We start from the raw sequence: 17,834 nt of genomic DNA on the forward strand, positions 1-17,834 counted from the left end.
TTATGCAAGTGAAGAAAAGGTCACATATCATTCAGAGTCTTTTGTGTGGGTACAAGTGACTTCCTAGTGATGAATGTAGTGATTTCTCAAGTGTGTCCTTGACTTGAAACTAAATCAAAAAGTTGATGTTGGTTAAAGCCTGCCTGTCCAATAAATGTGTATGATGAGAGGAGGAAAAAAGGTTGTGTTGTGTCTCATAGCAAACCGTCCTTATTTTCTAAATGATTTTAAACCAGGAATATTCTGTGGCTCAATAAAAATGCACTACAATGTCAGACTTCTTTGGTCCGATCTGATAACCGGTGGGGTATCCAATTGACTTTGCACTCATCCCAAGTCAGGTCCAACGCAAAGACAGGCTAGGCCAACGTCCTAAACTTCCTGAAAAAACATGACGAAAAAGGTTTTATCTTTATTTATCTTTTATCTTTTTTATATTATATTTTTTTTGTTGTACACACATACAGGTCAATATGATTCATCCGCCATGATGACTTGCTTTGTTTTTTGTATTATTCAATCTGCAGTACAATAAAAAACATGTATTCCAAAATCCCAGTAGTGTGCCATCTTTTAATTACGACATGCTAACCCAAACAACTTCAAAATGCATATTGGGTTGTATTTTATCTGTACACATCTTCTGCTTGCTTTCTTTTTTCACAGGAAGAAGAATTAAGGAAAAGCGGGGAGGCCAAATACGCCCATCTGAGTAATGATCTACACGTTTTAATTGAAGTCTTTGCTCCACCTGGAGAGGCCTATTCGCGCATGAGTCACGCCTTGGAGGAGATAAAAAAATTCCTTGTTCCAGTAAGTTTAATACTTCACCTTATTTTCCCCTCCTGTTTTTCATTACTGTGCAGTATATGAAGATCAGTTATTACTGCTGACATGATTGTTTCTCCACGAGATTACAGTATCCAGGGTTTATTATTATAAGGGTTCGATAAGCACTTTCTCCGCTTTACAGCAACTTCCCTACACTTCATGCCCTTACTTACAAATGAAAACTAATGTATTCAGCAATTAATGTGCAGTATGAAAATACTTGCAAGACTCTGGCAACGTATAGCCCGGAGAACTGAGCAATAATTAATGTGCATGTTGTGTACTCTTGCTGAGTCTAAGCTGTAAATATTAATCAAGCTTTGCAAATGTGACAAGCCTTACAGAGGAGTTGTGCTGCATGAGTCTACTTTATGGAGTTGCTGTTTCTTCCTATTCTGAGCCCTTGTTCTTACAAGCATCTCTGCTCATCAGGAAGATGATACTGCATCTGCATTGTACAGCTAACAAATGACACTGTCTGCAGGAAAAAAACAAGTTAAGAAATAAATAGTTATTAAGCTGCTCTTGATGTTTCAGACTATCAGAGAAAATACCACATGTAAAAACTAGACATATCTCGGGGAGGCAGTAGATCAGACAGGGACTTTGGTCTGGTAGCTGAGGGTTGCCAGTTCAAGTCCCGGATCAGTCCAAGTACAGAGTGATACTTTAAGAGGTGCCAGTTCACCACCTGAGCACACTGCATGATGCTAAACTTCACTTTGTATGTGGTGCAATTATTCGAATCGTCTAGAATTTGGAATATTTCATAGGAAATCTTGTGAAACATATGTAATTTACCTTTCAATGCCTTCCCGCCCCTCCTAACAGCAGCTCATGAGCTTCATTGACTGTTGGGGAAAACAATTGTGATGAGATGTCAGGCCTTAAAAACAGAACTGGTCTCTGCTGAAAAATGATTAATGCATTCAGAACACATTTTGGAAGCGTTACTGTGCTCAATAGTCAGGTGAAACAAGCTTTGTGAAACCCTCAGCTGTGATAACATTCAGCATCTTGGTGCTGTAAATGCACACCAGGCGTACATTTTCTCAGAAATGCTCATTTGCTTCACAACCCATTTGTGCTCTGATGTGCTTTGCATTGTGCCATCCACACCAGCCTGTTGTAGAACAAAAAAGGGTCAGATCAGCAGGAGCTTTCGTGTATCGTTAGCTGGGGTCACTGTATAAACTGCAATAAACACGATGCTCTACTTTCACACAATCTTTCCAAGAAAATAAATATATTACTGGCAGAGTCTCAGCTCTCGCGTCATTGCAGTAGTAAAAGATGAGTTACGGTGTATTTTCAATTATAATAATAACAGTACAGCGCGTTTCCCAAATAGTTTATACAAAGCGCCGGCTGTAATGCATTATTTTTAAATAGGTGTACACATCCAAGTGTCCAACCATTCTTTTGTATAAATCTGCCAACAGACTTAATTAATTATGCAGGGGGACCAGAGAGGAAGAGACAAAATCAATAAGGTTTAACTAAGTGACATAAGAGCTGAAAATGATCACTGTGCATGAGGAGACACCGTTTGCTATATTTGCAGGGAACCATTTAGTCCCAGCAGTGAACAATAAAAACTCCAATGAGGTTGCCAGTATAGGAAATGCTATTCCAAAGTAAAATAATAGCTGCTATTTTGATATAATATTAAATGAATACCTAATAGATATATTTTCTTTTTATTGAGTTTGGAGGAAACCCAAAAATATTATGTGAAGTTAGAAAATATGAAAACATTCCTCCTTAAGTCCACAGTCATGTTTATGTCAGAAAAACAAAGACCACACATTATATTTTATAGCACATGCATCCTGCCTCAGGGCTCTTATAGTTTTGCCAATAAACTGGATAATGTCACACAACAGGCATCTGTCAGTATCCATAGTAACAGATGTTTCCTGCCTCTGGTGAAGAGTGGCAAATGTGTCCTGCTGTTTATCTTGTTGTTATTGCTTCACTGTGTATTAACAGAGATGTGTTACTGTTCTCAGAATGCAACTTCAAGTGAATCGCTAATTGGCATTGGTGCGGTCGAAAATTATCAGCTTGGGTTTGACACCTTGCTAAGGTTGTTAATTCAATTTTTAATTCCTTTACTTCCAAATGGCAGCAAAATGTAAATTTGCTTATCGGATTTGATTAACTAAAGAGGAAATACATCGATTGAACACATCAAAGTCTGTTTACTAGGGTTGGGGAGTACTACTGCATATGTATAAAAAAAACTTTAGCGCCAGGGGGGCAGCGTGAAGTCTGCGAAATTAACCCAATGTGTTTGATCGGTTTAGATAGAAGTTTTGAAATGTAAAAACTCTGGAGGTTTCAAAGTGTTTTTTGAGCTAGAAATGTGAACTTTCAGCTGCTTCTAGTGTTGCATTGTGGATATAGACACCTGGTCTGACAAAGAGGAAGATTACGCTGGATGCAATTTGTTTAAAATGTCTATCTTGAGTTTAACAATGTTAGGGAAATACCAGGACAGACTCCTTTTTTTCAAATCAGTTTTTGTCAGCTCAGCATGTAAATTGTAGAATGCACCAAATACAATTTGGCCCAGGAGAAAAGATTGACTGAATTTATGATCCAACTACAAACATGCCTGATTCGAGACAGCTGGTGTGCAACACTATTGCTTCTCTCTGACGGCCCACCAGGAAAACTAGCACTGCTCCAGTAGCCAATATACCCCTGCTTGTGAGACATTATGCTTCAAAAACCAAACTCAACTCAGAATGATGCAGCAGGCAGGATCAGAGAGACATGGAGTGGTCTCCCACAGCGCCACATGTTTAGTTAAGTGACTTACACCGCTGGTGGCAGCTATAATCTAAGTATGTGCCAGAGAAAGAGCGCCGAAGTGAGCTCACTTGTACACCTCTCTCGAACAAAAACTCAAATGTGCTCCAAGATGGAGCACATTTGAGTTTTTTAATGTAAAAATCTTAAAATAAATGTCTTGGTTTTTAATGAAACATGCTTCCCAGTGATCTCATATCTACAAAACAGGGAATCATTTTTGAATGTTTAATTTATTCTTATTTCACTTGTTTATTTTGATATAAATCACAAAAAACGTACTATTACATGAACAAGCCGTGTGGCCATTTCTAACATGCACCATTACTGTATTTTTGGTGAATGTACGCAGAACTAGCACAAACATGCAGCCAAGGAGTACAGTTTGTCTGACTGTGAGTTTTATCAGCCGTTGAAGCGATTGAAGAAAAGAAGATTGTCTGAACCGAGCCCTCAGATCTGGCGTGAAGCAAAACCTGACTACAGAAGTGCTGTCAGTGCTGTCAGCTCACATTTATGCACCCTAGAAAAAGAAAAAAAAAAGTGCAAACAGGAACCTGATCAGTGCGGTGCTGTATAAACAGGCTGAGAGCGAGAAGGAGGAGGATAGGAGCTCCTGCTGTCAGCTGGATGAGTGTGTGGCCTTCATCGCGGGCCAAACTGCATGTTGGCAGACAGAGGGTGACACAGATGCTTGAAGAAGATATGTGAGAGTAATTTGTTTTTGCATAAGTCAAACATGACGTCAAACTGAGATGAACATGCCATTAAAACGGAATTAAATGTAATCTATTTGTTCCATATGATCCCACACAAGAGACAGAGAACCATCACTGAAGATTTGCCTGATGTTGCATGGGCAACCACTTCTAAGCAAAGTCATCTGCGTTTTTAACTTCAGCAAAGACCCAGACAGCCGTTGCTCTTAACAATGCAGGGCCAATTTGTTGTGGAAATGTAGTGCAATTTATTTTGATTTAACTTTGAAAGAACTCGACATAGGAAAGAATACTTTTTTTTTTGTAGCAGATTTTGTCCTATAATGGCGCACTATATATGCAGATATGAAATTCTCAGGTGCAGTGGTAGTTTGCTTATTCTTTGCTGCACCAGGACCTTGATAGTAGCACAGATTCTTCTCTGCAACCGGTATCAAACCTGCACAATAAAGTGAAACACACAAGCATAAGTCCTATTTTATACTAACAAATTAAAACTTTTAGTATCTGAATTCCAGGCCTTCAACCAGATCTTTGCTAAAATGAGCAGCTCATGTGGAAAAACATATGGATATACAGTACAGAATTTAGCAAACATCATATCAAAATGCACAGAAACAGCTGTTGCTACAGCTGCTTCTGTGCCGCTGGATCAACGGGCCTGATGTGCATTAGGAAGATAAGAACATCTTTCACTAGGTTGTTATGCAGGACAGCAAGTACTGTAATGGTTTATCAGACTTTTTATTTAGTTGGAAAACAAATCTTACGAGACTGGGCCCTCTAGGAACTTTCATACACGCATACAAAATTTAAATAATCTGAAAGTCTTCTTACATCCTACAAAACAATCAACTCAATAATGTATACACAGGTCTTTCTTAACTATTTTTAAAACAATTTGAGTCAGCAACTATTTGTGTCTATATGGACATTGACACAATTGACATTCTTTTATGGACTGAAACAAACCCACGGTTGGAGGTTGCCATTTGTGCCAAATATGAGTTTGTCCAACCTGCAAATTGACCCATGTGCCTGCTGTGTAAGGGAACATGATGTATCACACACTTAAATTCTGCCTATCCAGCTCTGCAGACACAACCCTTTATAAGAGCTTCTTCATCATCAGCTGAGACAGGTCGAAACACACATTTTGGGAGCTCATGGAAATCAGGTCATTCACAGGCCTGGGTGCCATGAATCTGTATTTCTGATTACCACTGAATTACTTTAGAGAGACAAACGCATCTACTGACGTGCATAAATCAGACATCTGTGTATATTAGAATGGTTCTCTCAATAGTGATAATGTGGATCCCCACCTTGATTGAATAATATTATTAAAGGGCTTCAAGTCTGATTCAAAAGCTGGGATTGATTTGCTGTCTTTGCTTGTCTTTCATAATTTGTTTCTGTTTGAGAAATGTATTTACTCAGCAAAATGACATTACAAGATTCCCTCAAGGTCTCAGAGGAGATCACCATCTTTTTGAATTAAAGATCTACTGAGATTGATTATCCAAAATGTCTGGTGTTTTTGCCAGAAAAATGTCCAAGGATGTAGGAGGAGTTCTTTCATAAATTGTCCTGAAGCCACCAGACTCATATCACAGCGATAGAGGATAGATAAAAAATGAGCAAGGCAAGAAATCAATCAACACAGCCAGCAACAGAGACATGTCGAAGGTAGACCCAAACACAAGAGAGATCTCTATCGCCACGTACTGTGCCGACCCCTTAAAGTCGAACTTTAGCTCTGTGAAGGGCATTGTGTGTGTGTATAAGGTCATGCATGGTCAGAATTAATCTGAGTGAGCAAACAGTCTGACCCGAGAAGCCTCAACATGGGGTTTATCTGTGTGTGCTCACGCTAACGCCTCTGTCAACAGTCAACTTTTACAAGCTCTGGCACGTTTGTTGTGCTTTGAATAAGCTGCCAGCTTTCCAATTAAACGTCCTGCCAGTCTCCTTCAAACCAGCACAACGCTGTAGGACTTATTCATTCATTAACAAGAGAAGCACATGTGTGCTTTGTGTCAAGTGTTTTGGAAATCACCAGATTATTTTCTGAGGGACAAAAAATCTGTTCATCATATGGCCCCAATATGACTGATATCACATTGACGTGAATGGAGGGATGGGAAAACGTGACAGGAAAATAATGTTGAATTTTGGTACATGTGAAACATGTACAAATATATTTCTCAGGCATTTGTGATGGACTAGTTTTGTTTTGAACTCAGTACACTCTGGTGCCACTCTGGGACCTTTGTTGCATGTCAGTTCATTTAATATTCAAATTTATGAAGTAATAGTTTTGTTGTTTTCCTTTAGTTCCTGAATAATTTGGCATCATTGAACCTCTATGCAGGAGGATGTCTATCTGCCATAAAGCACCACAATGAATGAAACCCATACGTTTCTAAATTAGTGGTTGATGGCCCAAATATGAGAAACTCTTGTATGTTTTAGTCTAGACATGATTTAAGAGATACAGAGAAAATGTGTGTCTGATAGATCCTGTACTCCTTCTCCCTCATTAAAATGTTGCGTAATCTATGAATATGCAAAGTTTTAAGGGTCCCTGTGGAGTGTTCTTGTAAACAAGCAAAGTTTGTTTTTTCCATTCAGTGTTACTCACAAAAAGCTTTAAACTTGCTTAAACAAACAAGTTGAGAGTGTTTTCTTCCTTGTAAAACATTTGCAAAGTCTGCAGTGACAACATCTGGGTTCCTCACAACCTTTGTTAGCGCAGAGCGGACCCACTCAACAACACATTGCTCCACACTGTTAATAATGGACAAAAACCCCACAGAGAATGCTATACCGGATATCACTTCATTGAAATGTCCATCCTCACTATATGGATACTGGAGGCAAGTTTCCAGACCACACTTGCATATAAGACAGCTTTTAGCTACCAAACTACAGATGTAATGTTTATTTTTAAACTGAAGCTCATTCTGCATAGTGAGCCTCAAACATTAAAAATGAATAAATGATTTTTAAAAAGAAAAGGAGGGCCAAAGCCATTTGGAAACATTAATGACTTTATGCTGAAGGACCCACCAACATTATCGAGCTGAAACAAAGTCCTAAGAAGAGTGTGATTGCACATTGGGTTGTCACCAGACTACATTCTGATAATGAGTTTCTTTTCCACACAATAAGACACTAAATCAGTTTCACAATGTTTCCTGTTCACACAGAATAATTTTAAACTAGGCTTTGTCTGGTAAACTTCAGTGTCAAATTCAGTGTGAACACACTCATTCCTTAGTGTGGTGTAGATGAGCTTAAAATATTCTAAAACAAATTTCAAGTTTCAAAGTTTCAAGGCTTTATTGGTCATATGCACAGCAGATACAGCGTATATGTTGGCAATGAAAATCTTATGTCGCGTGCTCCTCCAACAACTCAACATACATGGTGCAAATAAGATAAATAAAATAGTGCAAAAAGAGAGAAGAATATTTACAATAACAACAATAAAGATTTGAGGATGTGAAATATATACATATGTGGAATACATTGAAAGTATTTAAACACTTTACACTGTTGAATGAGGAGGTATAAATAGGATTCAAACAAAAAAAAGGTGATACCTCAGAATGTCGTTATAGATTCGATTTCCAGTTGTAACTCGGTTGTTCCTGTCTTTTCTAGAAAACGTACTTCACATACTGGGTCTACGTTGTTGTTCCAGCTTTGTTTGTAAAAGTGTTCTGGATGACGTAAGCTTTTTTGGTTTTAAAGGGCTGCTGTCAGTGTGTGACAACCAGTCATTCAGTCACAAAGACCCATCAAAAGTTACAAAGTGTGGCTGTCAAACACAACGAAGACCAAAGAAATCCGTTGCTGCCTCTGTTGTTTAGCTGTCATTAGAAAAATATTTTGTCCGATACTCCATATTCTAGGTGGGTGTGCTTTCTGAGAAAAACACATGTTTATCTGTCAGTAAAGACAAGATAATGAATACTGCTTTGTCCACTCCCTTATCTGATGTGCAATGATACGTATCATGATTGATAACAGGCTCAGAAAAATAGTGCAGACCTACAAAACAACATTTCAAACAAAGTTGTTCAAACTGTCAATTTTGGGCTTTTTGTAAAAAATAGGGAATGTTTTTTATTTGGTTTGGAGTATTTATTTTTATTTTTAATGAATTCATATTTTCATGTCGTTGTACCGTCCAGGTTTGGGTATTATTTCGTTATCAAGATTTTCTTGGTTATTTCTTCCATTTATTCTTCCATCCTTCCAGAAGGCAATTTATTGTCAAAAACTCAAACTAGTTCTGCAAAAACAAACTGAAAACTGCTGCTGACAATGATTCCAAGGCTCTTTTAGGAATATCTATGGTTGTTCCATACAATAGTTATCTCTTCCGAGCATGTTGTGTCCAAATATAACCAAAAGAAAATATTCTTCATTGGGTATTCAACACTCCGCAACGCCATGTGTTTCCTATGTGTGTCAAGATAATTTTGATTATATGACATTTGCTGCTGTTGCGAGCATCTGTTGCAGTCAGAAGACAAATGTGACTTGCTGGGTTTTGTTTCCCGCAGGACTACAATGACGAGATCAGACAGGAGCAGCTGAGAGAGCTCTCCCTGCTGAACGGCTCCGAAGAGTCGAGCCGAGGCAGGAGTGCGCAAGTGAGGACGGCACGACCAGCAGCCACCATATCCACAGGGTAAAGCACTATAAATACTGTGGTGTAAAAGAAAAGGGCTCTAAGACTGAGTATTTGTGTGGGTAAAGCAATAATAACAATCACTGGTTCTTGAAGTTTAGTATTTCTGAATGTAACGGCTATTAAAAAAGGTTTGCTGAGAAAATGTGACAAACTTAATTTCAGAAAACTTGGATATTTGCTGCAGTAAAATTGAAATTTACACTCAAAATTTTTTCACTGGTAGGTTCAGAATGGTGAGCATGTGTTTTCCTCATTGTCAGGGTTATTTTATTTGACTCTAGAGAGCTCCTTTTAACACTGTTTTAAGTAGCAACCATTGGTGCTTGAGGCTGACTCAAAATCAAATCAATCCCAATACACCCCATGGTAAAATACACAATTTTGCAGCAGATATAACATGTTAACAGGCTGGTAGCTACAGCTAATTTCCCTCTATATGGAATCTATACATAGCTTTATTTAAAATCTCGATTGTTTAAATGATATAAAGGCTATAGGAGTTAAGCATAACTAAGGACGGGGCCACTTTGAGTGAGAGGTTGGCGTTGGATGGTTTGGATTCATCGCCTGGGCTTAACCAACACGTTACTTCTTGGCCCATTCTTGAATTAGTAGGGAGTTATGAGCTATGGGGGACGTCAGAGACTACGTAAATTGTTAAGACGGTCGATTCTTTTCCCATTAAATCATTTTCACAAGAATTAAAAGATTGACATCTGTGTTAACTGCAGTTTTACTTATCCCCCATCCCCCCTTGAGGATTCTTATTTTCCCATTGTTGTCATTGTCAAGTGATAATACACTTGTCAACCTCACACAGCTTATATTTATAGCAATATTGGCATTATAACTCAACCTTAGAAAATGTAAAAGGAATTGGCCATCTTTATGGTGAATTTCTTGATTCACAATGGTTCGATTTCAATACGTCATCAAAATCTGATCAGGTCGTAATTCCTTTTTAAACGTCTTTCTTTACTAATGTTTTTTTTCGAGTTGTTTCTTGAGTTGTTTTCTACATCCTCTACTCTAGCTCATGGGGATTTTAGGATACAGACAGGAGCCGCTGCAGAAAGAACTTAATGTTAGAGAACATTTGATCGGCTTAGCCATGCATGCAGCTGCTCGTATGAAACGTGTGCCTGTTCAAGTCTCCTCTAAAATTCGTTTTTAGAGAAAATTGTCCGTAATCTACCTTTGCCATGGCGGTCCCTCCGGAGTAACCAGGTACGGTGTGCCCTGACAACCTGGCCTAATTTCAGGTAGCACATTTAAAATGAGCTAAATCTTGCATGGGACACTCCCAATTTAAAGTCACCACCAGCACCACCACCACTACCCTCCTAGATTTTCTCCTTATGGCAAGATAAGCAATTATTGTTAATCTCCATGAAAAATATGCACCAGTAATTCCCCTTTGACTGGATGTATTTTTGGATCACAATGGGCTGCTACCTAGGATGTGCCAGAGGAAGAAAGGGTATCCTAGCCCACCTACATCATACCGCTGTAAAAAATTCTAAGTTAGCGGACAAAAGACAGATATCCAAAGCTAAATCCACCGTTCAATCCCTGCAGTATCTTCTGTGGTTCTGCTACTGGACAGTCATACCCCCTTAAAAGAAACAATCCGCCTTAAACTGTCCATGCCTGCCCATGTCCTTTGGCTTTTAATGTCTCTTTTCTGGACCGTGCTGAATAGGTCTTTGTAGTTCTACAGTGTTGTGCAGCTTCAGGCAGATGGAGGTGTGATTTTGTACAAAGACTCTGTGCAGACTCGGCACTGCTCCACCGTGTTATTGAAATAAGCACGCTGCGTCCCACAGGCATGTTTGACGAGCCGAGAGAGACACAAAGTGACACTCTTGAGCCCTCTGATCATTACGAGATCTACCTCAGTGCCAGCGGAGGTTATGCTTATCTTGTTTTTCACCCGGGCAGACTATACGACAGCCACCAACTGAGGCAGCCTGTACATAGTATGCAGCGATAAGAGGGAATTAACAAACTTCCTAATGTCTTAACCCCACTTTTTCACTTAAGTCACTGCATAACCTACTATGGGGTGACATTCTTAAGGCAAATGTATGCCATGTTTGTCTGTTTGACGTTTCACCAGGGGCCACAGAGGCACAGGGAGGAGTGCAGCAGCACCTCGGGGGACAGCAGCAGCAGCAGCAGCAACGCACGGCAAACTACCCACGACTGTTCTCACGAGGGACGTACAAGCTCAGAGAGCCAGGGGGGCAGCAGGGAGTGCAGGATACAGACCCCCGCTGTTAGCAGTCACACATGAATCATACGACGACTATGTAAGTCCAATCCTCTTTGCACACACTGAAAAGTATAGCTGGTAAAAAATTGACTTTAACTGTGAGTACATCAGACTGGTTTTAATCCCCTTAATGAGAATCTGGATGAGTCTTTATTTTACAAGGAGAGGTAGGGTATTCAGGGACATGAGCTGGAATAATTAGGGCAAGCAGGAAACTTCTACAATTTGTATTTAATGAACTTAAATTAAATGCACTCCATAATCAAGCAACAATGATTTTATCCATTAGGCAGCCATTGATTTCCATTAATATCAGAATAATATTAAATTCAACTTGCTTGAATTAAAAGTTGATTAGCATCCTTCATATGTAAGGGTATGCTGTTTATAAATAGGAGTGTTTTGACTCAAGAGGTCACCTTTGACAGGCATTCCATAATGGGACAGCTCGATTTACCTGTCCACAAAAAGCTGTAAGGCTAGCACCTTTCGCTGTACCGACACATTTTAGCTCAGGTTTCACTGTATTGAGTGCCGAGATATGTCGCCGTTGAACTCTATTTGCCGTGAAAAATCTATCCATCACTTAGTCTGACAGGTACTATTTTGACTGCTGTGCAACTGGATTTTTTTTTCCCCTGAATTGCATATCCAACACCATCTTGTTATTAAAACCTGGAGGAAGTTATGTAATGCTACCTCACCTGTTGATGTGGTACAATGAAAAGTATAAATAAAAAAGGTTAATGCCGGGAAGCATCGACATTCTGATTAGGCTGTGATAAATGAGGTAAGCACACATGTTTTTGGTATGATGTGAATCAAGGTCACATAATAGTTGATTAAATCTACGAAACACAAGTAATGAAAGCAGATGTGCTATAAAACATACCATGAGCTATAGGTTTCATCACTATGGATCATGTTAGGTAAAACACTTATCATCATACATAGATTTATATAATAGTATACCACTGAAGTTCTGCACTGTGAATAGCTGCATGCAGAAAGAGAACACTCCATTTGGAAGTGCAACGCCTTGACCAGGGGTCTATAAAGTCTTGTTCACATCACTTGCAATAATGCTTGGATCTATATCAAAATAAACTCAAAGCCTTATTTAAGGGTAAGCTTGTACTTAGACATTTCTCAAGGTCATTTTGAAAAGACTACACAAGGTGAGCTCAAAGTTTTCCTCCAAATGAAAAAAGGCAATGCTTTTACCAGTCTATTTCCTCAGAGCCCTCCTGCTAAGCAAAGCCCCCATGTGTGCTGGCAATTGAAGATTGGGCTGTCTGCATTGGGAAATGCACAAGCGCAGTCTCATTACCAAACCAAATTGAGTTCTGATGTAGAGCCTGTGTATTTCTGAGGAGTAAAAAGCGGGGCATTTCTTCTCTTTGTAATTGGAGGTTGGAAAGAAGGATGGGAGCGCAGAGACTAGGGGATTATGGAAAGATGAGTTTGTCCGGAACATTTTCTTCCCTTATATCTCACTTTGCCTTTTTTTTTCTACCACATTACTCAATTTTCTTTGAGCATGTTTCCAGAACATAGCACGACCTCTTTATACAAAGGTCCAAGTTTATTTGCTTTTTCAATCACCGAGCATACAAGACGCTATGCAGGCTTGTTGTTATTCCCCTACAAGAATCCTGTACAATCTGCCGAACACGATAACAGATCAGCAACAAAAACGTCTTCGTTTGCTACATCCTGTGTTTGTCTTTGACGAAAAGAAATGCTGTAGTGTGTGAGAGTATCGTGTAGATTTCTCCATAGCCTATTGATTGATGGACTGTCAGTCTGTCTCATAAAAGTGATACTGTGAGAATGTCCATAATTGCATCTAATCGAGTGGGGTATTGATTTGACACTTTAAGGGAAAAGCAGGAGGAAGCTGGTAGTTATCATGTATCATTTTTGCTTCATAATTTATGAACGTTTCATCTTTTCTTTCCCCCACAAATCTCACCTTGGTATATCCTTTACATCAGCACTATTCTTTCTCGGTTTTCTTTGTTCCTCCTGGAGAGAAATTGGTTTTGCAATGACTCAAGTTAGTTTAACATAAAGGTCTTGCAGAAAGCTGCAGTAAGTCACTTGTCCAACATCCTAAACCTTATAAAGCAGCCCTGCCAAAAGCAAAAGCAGATTTGCACTCCTAAGTGTGGTTTTGACATTACACTGTGAACTAATCCAAGGCCAAATTGTAATACAAAGATAAGGTTATTGAGATTTTCAGCTTGATATTGTATTTGTGTTGTTGCCAACAAATCCCACTGAAAAAAAACAACTATTAAAAACACATCACTGAGCACCGCTGCTGCACTCAAGGACGTTTTCCTTCAGCACTGTAGTTTTTTTGTTGTTAATCCAGTGCTTCTGTAGAAACTTTGAGCCCCATGTGTATAAATCCATAGCTGAAAATAGTCCCAGTGTTTACTGGTTGTGTAATATTGGCAAAGAGCTGCCACTTGTGACCAGCTGTTTGAGTAAATTAATGAACCTTATTTTATATTAAACTATTACATTTTGCTTAAAGAGTTAAGTCTTTAGAAAAAAGACAACAAACATTGTAGTGAAATCACAAAGTGTTGAGATTTGCACCATCGGTATGTGGAACATGAAGGATTTATTTAAATTCTGGCAAAGCACACTGGTTGCCAATTTACTAATTAGGAATTATGACTAACTAACAATGGGAATTTATTTGAGAAAAGACACTAGTTCATAATTCAGGGAAATATCTTCATTTAAGGAGTCATTGATGCAGCCCCTGTTTTGTTTCCTTCATCGCAGCATTTTGGAGTTCTTCATTGTCCTACATCATTTTAAGCACAGTCATCACAAAGCGTTATGAATATTGCTTTACAATTCTCTGCCAGCGGCTAATTTGCATAGGATTGCTTATCTATAGCTAGCGAGTATGCATGCAGTTCTTCATGACTCATGTGGTTGCAGTCATTGTGTTAAGTAAATGACTGACTGACTGTTTATACAATGGGGTGAAGTTCCTATAAGCAATTCCTGTGTTTCTGCTATGGAGCAGGTCATCGTGTAACAGGGCTTCCTCTGGAGGCTGTAGTGATTAATGGACTCTGTCACACTGTCAGTGTTGTAAAACTAATACAGTGACAGTGACCATTATTGTACCTCTTAAAGGATAGCAACCATTCAGAAGTGAAGTGGATTATAGGAGGTGAAGTCTACATAAATACCACCTCCACACAATGAGGGAAACACATTTTTTGTATTCCAGGTCAGCAGTATTGTACAGATTTGTCACATCGTCAAATGAAACCCTTAGACAGGACGATTGCCAGACTTTTAGGGAAAGACGTTAACATATTGCAGCAGTGCCACCAAATGATCTGCCGTGTGTCTGTTAAAAATCTGCGCCTCATACAGTGAAGCGCCTGTGGGCTTTCAGCATCATTTCAGATAAATTGATGTTCTCTTCAGTGATTCAGTTATCCATAAAGGATTGTTTTTTTACTGTAAAAAGAGGAAAACTCCAGTGCTTTAAGGTGAAGAGTTTCTTATTTAATTATGAAGACTGTCTGATCATTGAAAAATGAATTCAAAGCACATAATCTATTCACAAATGAATAGTGGGCCACCTAAGTACAACACTGTCTTGCTTCCTGTCAGTGAAAGTGCCTAAAATGCAGAACTGTCATTCAGTATTTTCTAGTGATAAATGACCACTAATTCAGCAATCAGCCGTTCTTTTCTATGTCATATGCATTTTTATAGGACTTACACTGGTACCAGAGAACATGTTTACACACTATTGAGCTCTTATAAAAACAGTATGTGATTTGATGTGGCGCCACTTTTCAGAATATGTATTTTTGATGTGTATTTAATGGTTTCCATTAAGCACATTTATACTAAGGTTCAGTTGCTGCAGGGTTGTGTCTCTGCTTAGGAGCTAAAATTACCCTTATTAACCAAGATTTCTTGACTTTTCAACAAGCGTTAATGAAAAAATGTTACTAATCCCCTGGAAAGAGCAGCAGTGAGGCAGTGTGATCAGGATAAGTTCCTCCGTGAAGAAGGCGCAAAGAGAAAGCAGAGGGAGATTAAAGATGTGATTGATGGCATTTTGTATAGACTGGGACCCTGGCCTCAGTTTAATGTTAGAGATCAAATCCCATCTGGATCAAATCTTATCTTTAAATGTCAGGGCTGATGATAGAAGAGAGGAATCTGGAGAGTCGTGCAGGAATCTGTCGCTGACAGACGACCACGAATTGTTCAAATTGCTGGTAAAAATTGAAACGCATAGCTTGATTTTTAAACCTGAGCCCTGCAACCATACCGAGGCAGTGCGGGGAAATGCCATAATGTGATTAAACACAGAGCTTTGGGAGGCTTTGAAGAAAAAAAATCTAATCTATCTACTGTGGAAAAAGCAAAAGGACACCCTTTTGAAACGGGGGAAAATTCTCCCCATATCATCTATTTCATGAACATAAAAGATGTGTGAGATTCTGTATATTTCTTGTAGCAGAGCGGTTTCTCAGGCCACCTTAATTGCTTTGTAACAATGGGTTCGGATACACTGCTGAGTTCACATTTGTTAGATTAATTATGCAAATTCCCCTTGCAGAACCTTTCTGTTTATTAGAACAGTTGTATGACACACACTTCCACTTGATTATTTAATAGAAAAAGACTCAGGTGGAATACATAGTGGCTTCAGTTGGATATCATCAGGGATTGTGGCCCGGTCTGAAGGAAGAAGCAGACAGAAGCTTAATGCTAAACTCTAACAGCACATCAAGAACTGCGATCATCTGAAGACTTGTCTGTTTATTTTGTTCTTGAGCATCCGTTCAGCAAAAGAGAAAAAGATGATATTGTTTAATGTCACATTTCTTGAAAGAATTTAAGGATCAATCTCATGGGGAGAGATTTGCCCTTTTCTCAAATTTCCCCGTGACACAAGTTAAGTGAATATATTCAAAAGTAAACTCCTACTAGAGGCGTATAACCAATAATAAAAGGCTCTTGCTCATTGAATTTGCTCAGATAGATAGCGGTAAAGAGCACCATCTAGTCACTGAAACAAAAGGCTGCGAATCCCATTTTCCTGCGCACTCTGCGGCGTGGAGAGGCATTCACAGGCAGCCCCTCGTGAAGATCAGTCACTGTCAGGGGGCATACAGGTTGTCAATTGATAATGAAGCACAGTGCTAAGGGCCTTTAGGTTCTTGCTGTCCTAATTACACTGAGCGAGGGCTCTCCACCCTTGTGTTAACATTTGATTTATTCCCTCTGCTTTGTTAAAAAGGACCAGCGTTAATTGTTTTTACAGATGACTCAAACTTGTGGAATCAAGCCTCATTAATAAGGGGCTAGGCTATTTACACATTACACCTTGTCGAACCCCAGCCTGTGACGTATGTCAAATTAATTCCGAGGTCAGCAGAGAGATAAGTCATCGCGTCAAAAATATTAATATAGTGTCCTCTCTGAGCTGATGCGAATGTGAATAAAGGCTTTTATATATTGTATATTGCATGGGTTGTAGTGCTTTATACTACTGTAAGCATTGGGGTGAGAGTTCATGTGTTTGAGCATGCGCAGGCGGTTCTGGGGAGTGGGTGTGTGACCTTAATAAACGGAGACGCTGTCTGTGACGCTTCAGAAAGCACAAATGTTTAACAAAGAGTTTTTGTTAGACAGAACTATATTTGAAGCCCCAACACCTCGCACATTACATTTGTGGCAGCGGTGGGATCAGACAAGGAATAACAACTTTGCCGCAAGCAGCAAACAGGAGTCGTACTGCGATGCCAGGGTGAGGCACGTCCCCTATGAAGTTGGGGATTTGGTGTGGTTGAATGATCCCACTGAGAGCCGCCGTAAACTGGCTCCCCACTGGAAGGGGCATTATCGGATGCAGAGGCGAATGGACAGGGGTAATGAAGTTGGGGTCAAGTACCAACTAAGTAGCCCATTTGGGGATGAGTTCGCTCTCCAAACGGTCCCTTATGACGGGCTACAGCGATACAACCTGCCGTTGGCCTTTCCCTTGGAGGGGCCATCAAGGTCTCTCTTAAGCCATGCTCAGCCCCTTGCGATGCAGGATGCAGTCTCCCCACAGAGCCCTGGACCCTCTGGGCGCGACCAGGCCTCGCCAACGGTGTCTCGGGCTAGGAGGTTTGCGCGGCCTCCTGCTCGCTTTATGGACTTTGTTATGGGCTGAGTGCCTGCTGTTTTCATGCATGTGTGCTTCTGTTCTCCTGTGTTCTGACGACATGCGCATTCTTTGCTGCATAATTGTGTTCTGTTCGTATTTCTAATCTGCAGGTCAGGGGAATAGGTTGAGTCAGACCAGGCTTGAAGTCCTATTAGGTTGTTGTTGTTTTTTTAATATATATATATACAGTACACACACAAATGTTCTCTGTTTAGTTTTGTGGTTTTTCGTTGGTGTATTTTTGTGAGATTTGTTTTGTTTGTGTGTTTT

General features: G+C 39.6%; 1 protein-coding gene and 1 long non-coding RNA gene across 10 annotated transcripts in view; one reads left to right on the forward strand and one right to left on the reverse strand.

Annotated features, from left to right (window-relative positions):
• khdrbs2 (KH domain containing, RNA binding, signal transduction associated 2) overlaps positions 1–17,834 on the forward strand; it is a 79,711-nt gene that overhangs the window by 27,611 nt on the left and 34,266 nt on the right. For all 9 annotated transcript variants that reach the window (XR_010165055.1, XR_010165054.1, XR_010165056.1 and 6 more), the window contains exons 4-6: positions 667–813; positions 8,945–9,072; positions 11,195–11,387. Coding sequence is in view for 5 of the 9 variants with exons in the window: in XM_063875593.1 (XP_063731663.1) it covers positions 667–813; positions 8,945–9,072; positions 11,195–11,387 (468 nt within the window). In the remaining 4 variants the exon portion in view is untranslated. The remainder of the gene's footprint in view (positions 1–666; positions 814–8,944; positions 9,073–11,194; positions 11,388–17,834) is intronic.
• Positions 1–17,834, reverse strand: part of LOC134859221 (uncharacterized) — a 61,669-nt gene that overhangs the window by 23,880 nt on the left and 19,955 nt on the right. The window lies entirely within an intron of this gene.

This window comes from Eleginops maclovinus, chromosome 22 (genome assembly GCF_036324505.1).
Source record: "Eleginops maclovinus isolate JMC-PN-2008 ecotype Puerto Natales chromosome 22, JC_Emac_rtc_rv5, whole genome shotgun sequence".
Classification (NCBI taxonomy): Eukaryota; Metazoa; Chordata; class Actinopteri; order Perciformes; family Eleginopidae; genus Eleginops; species Eleginops maclovinus.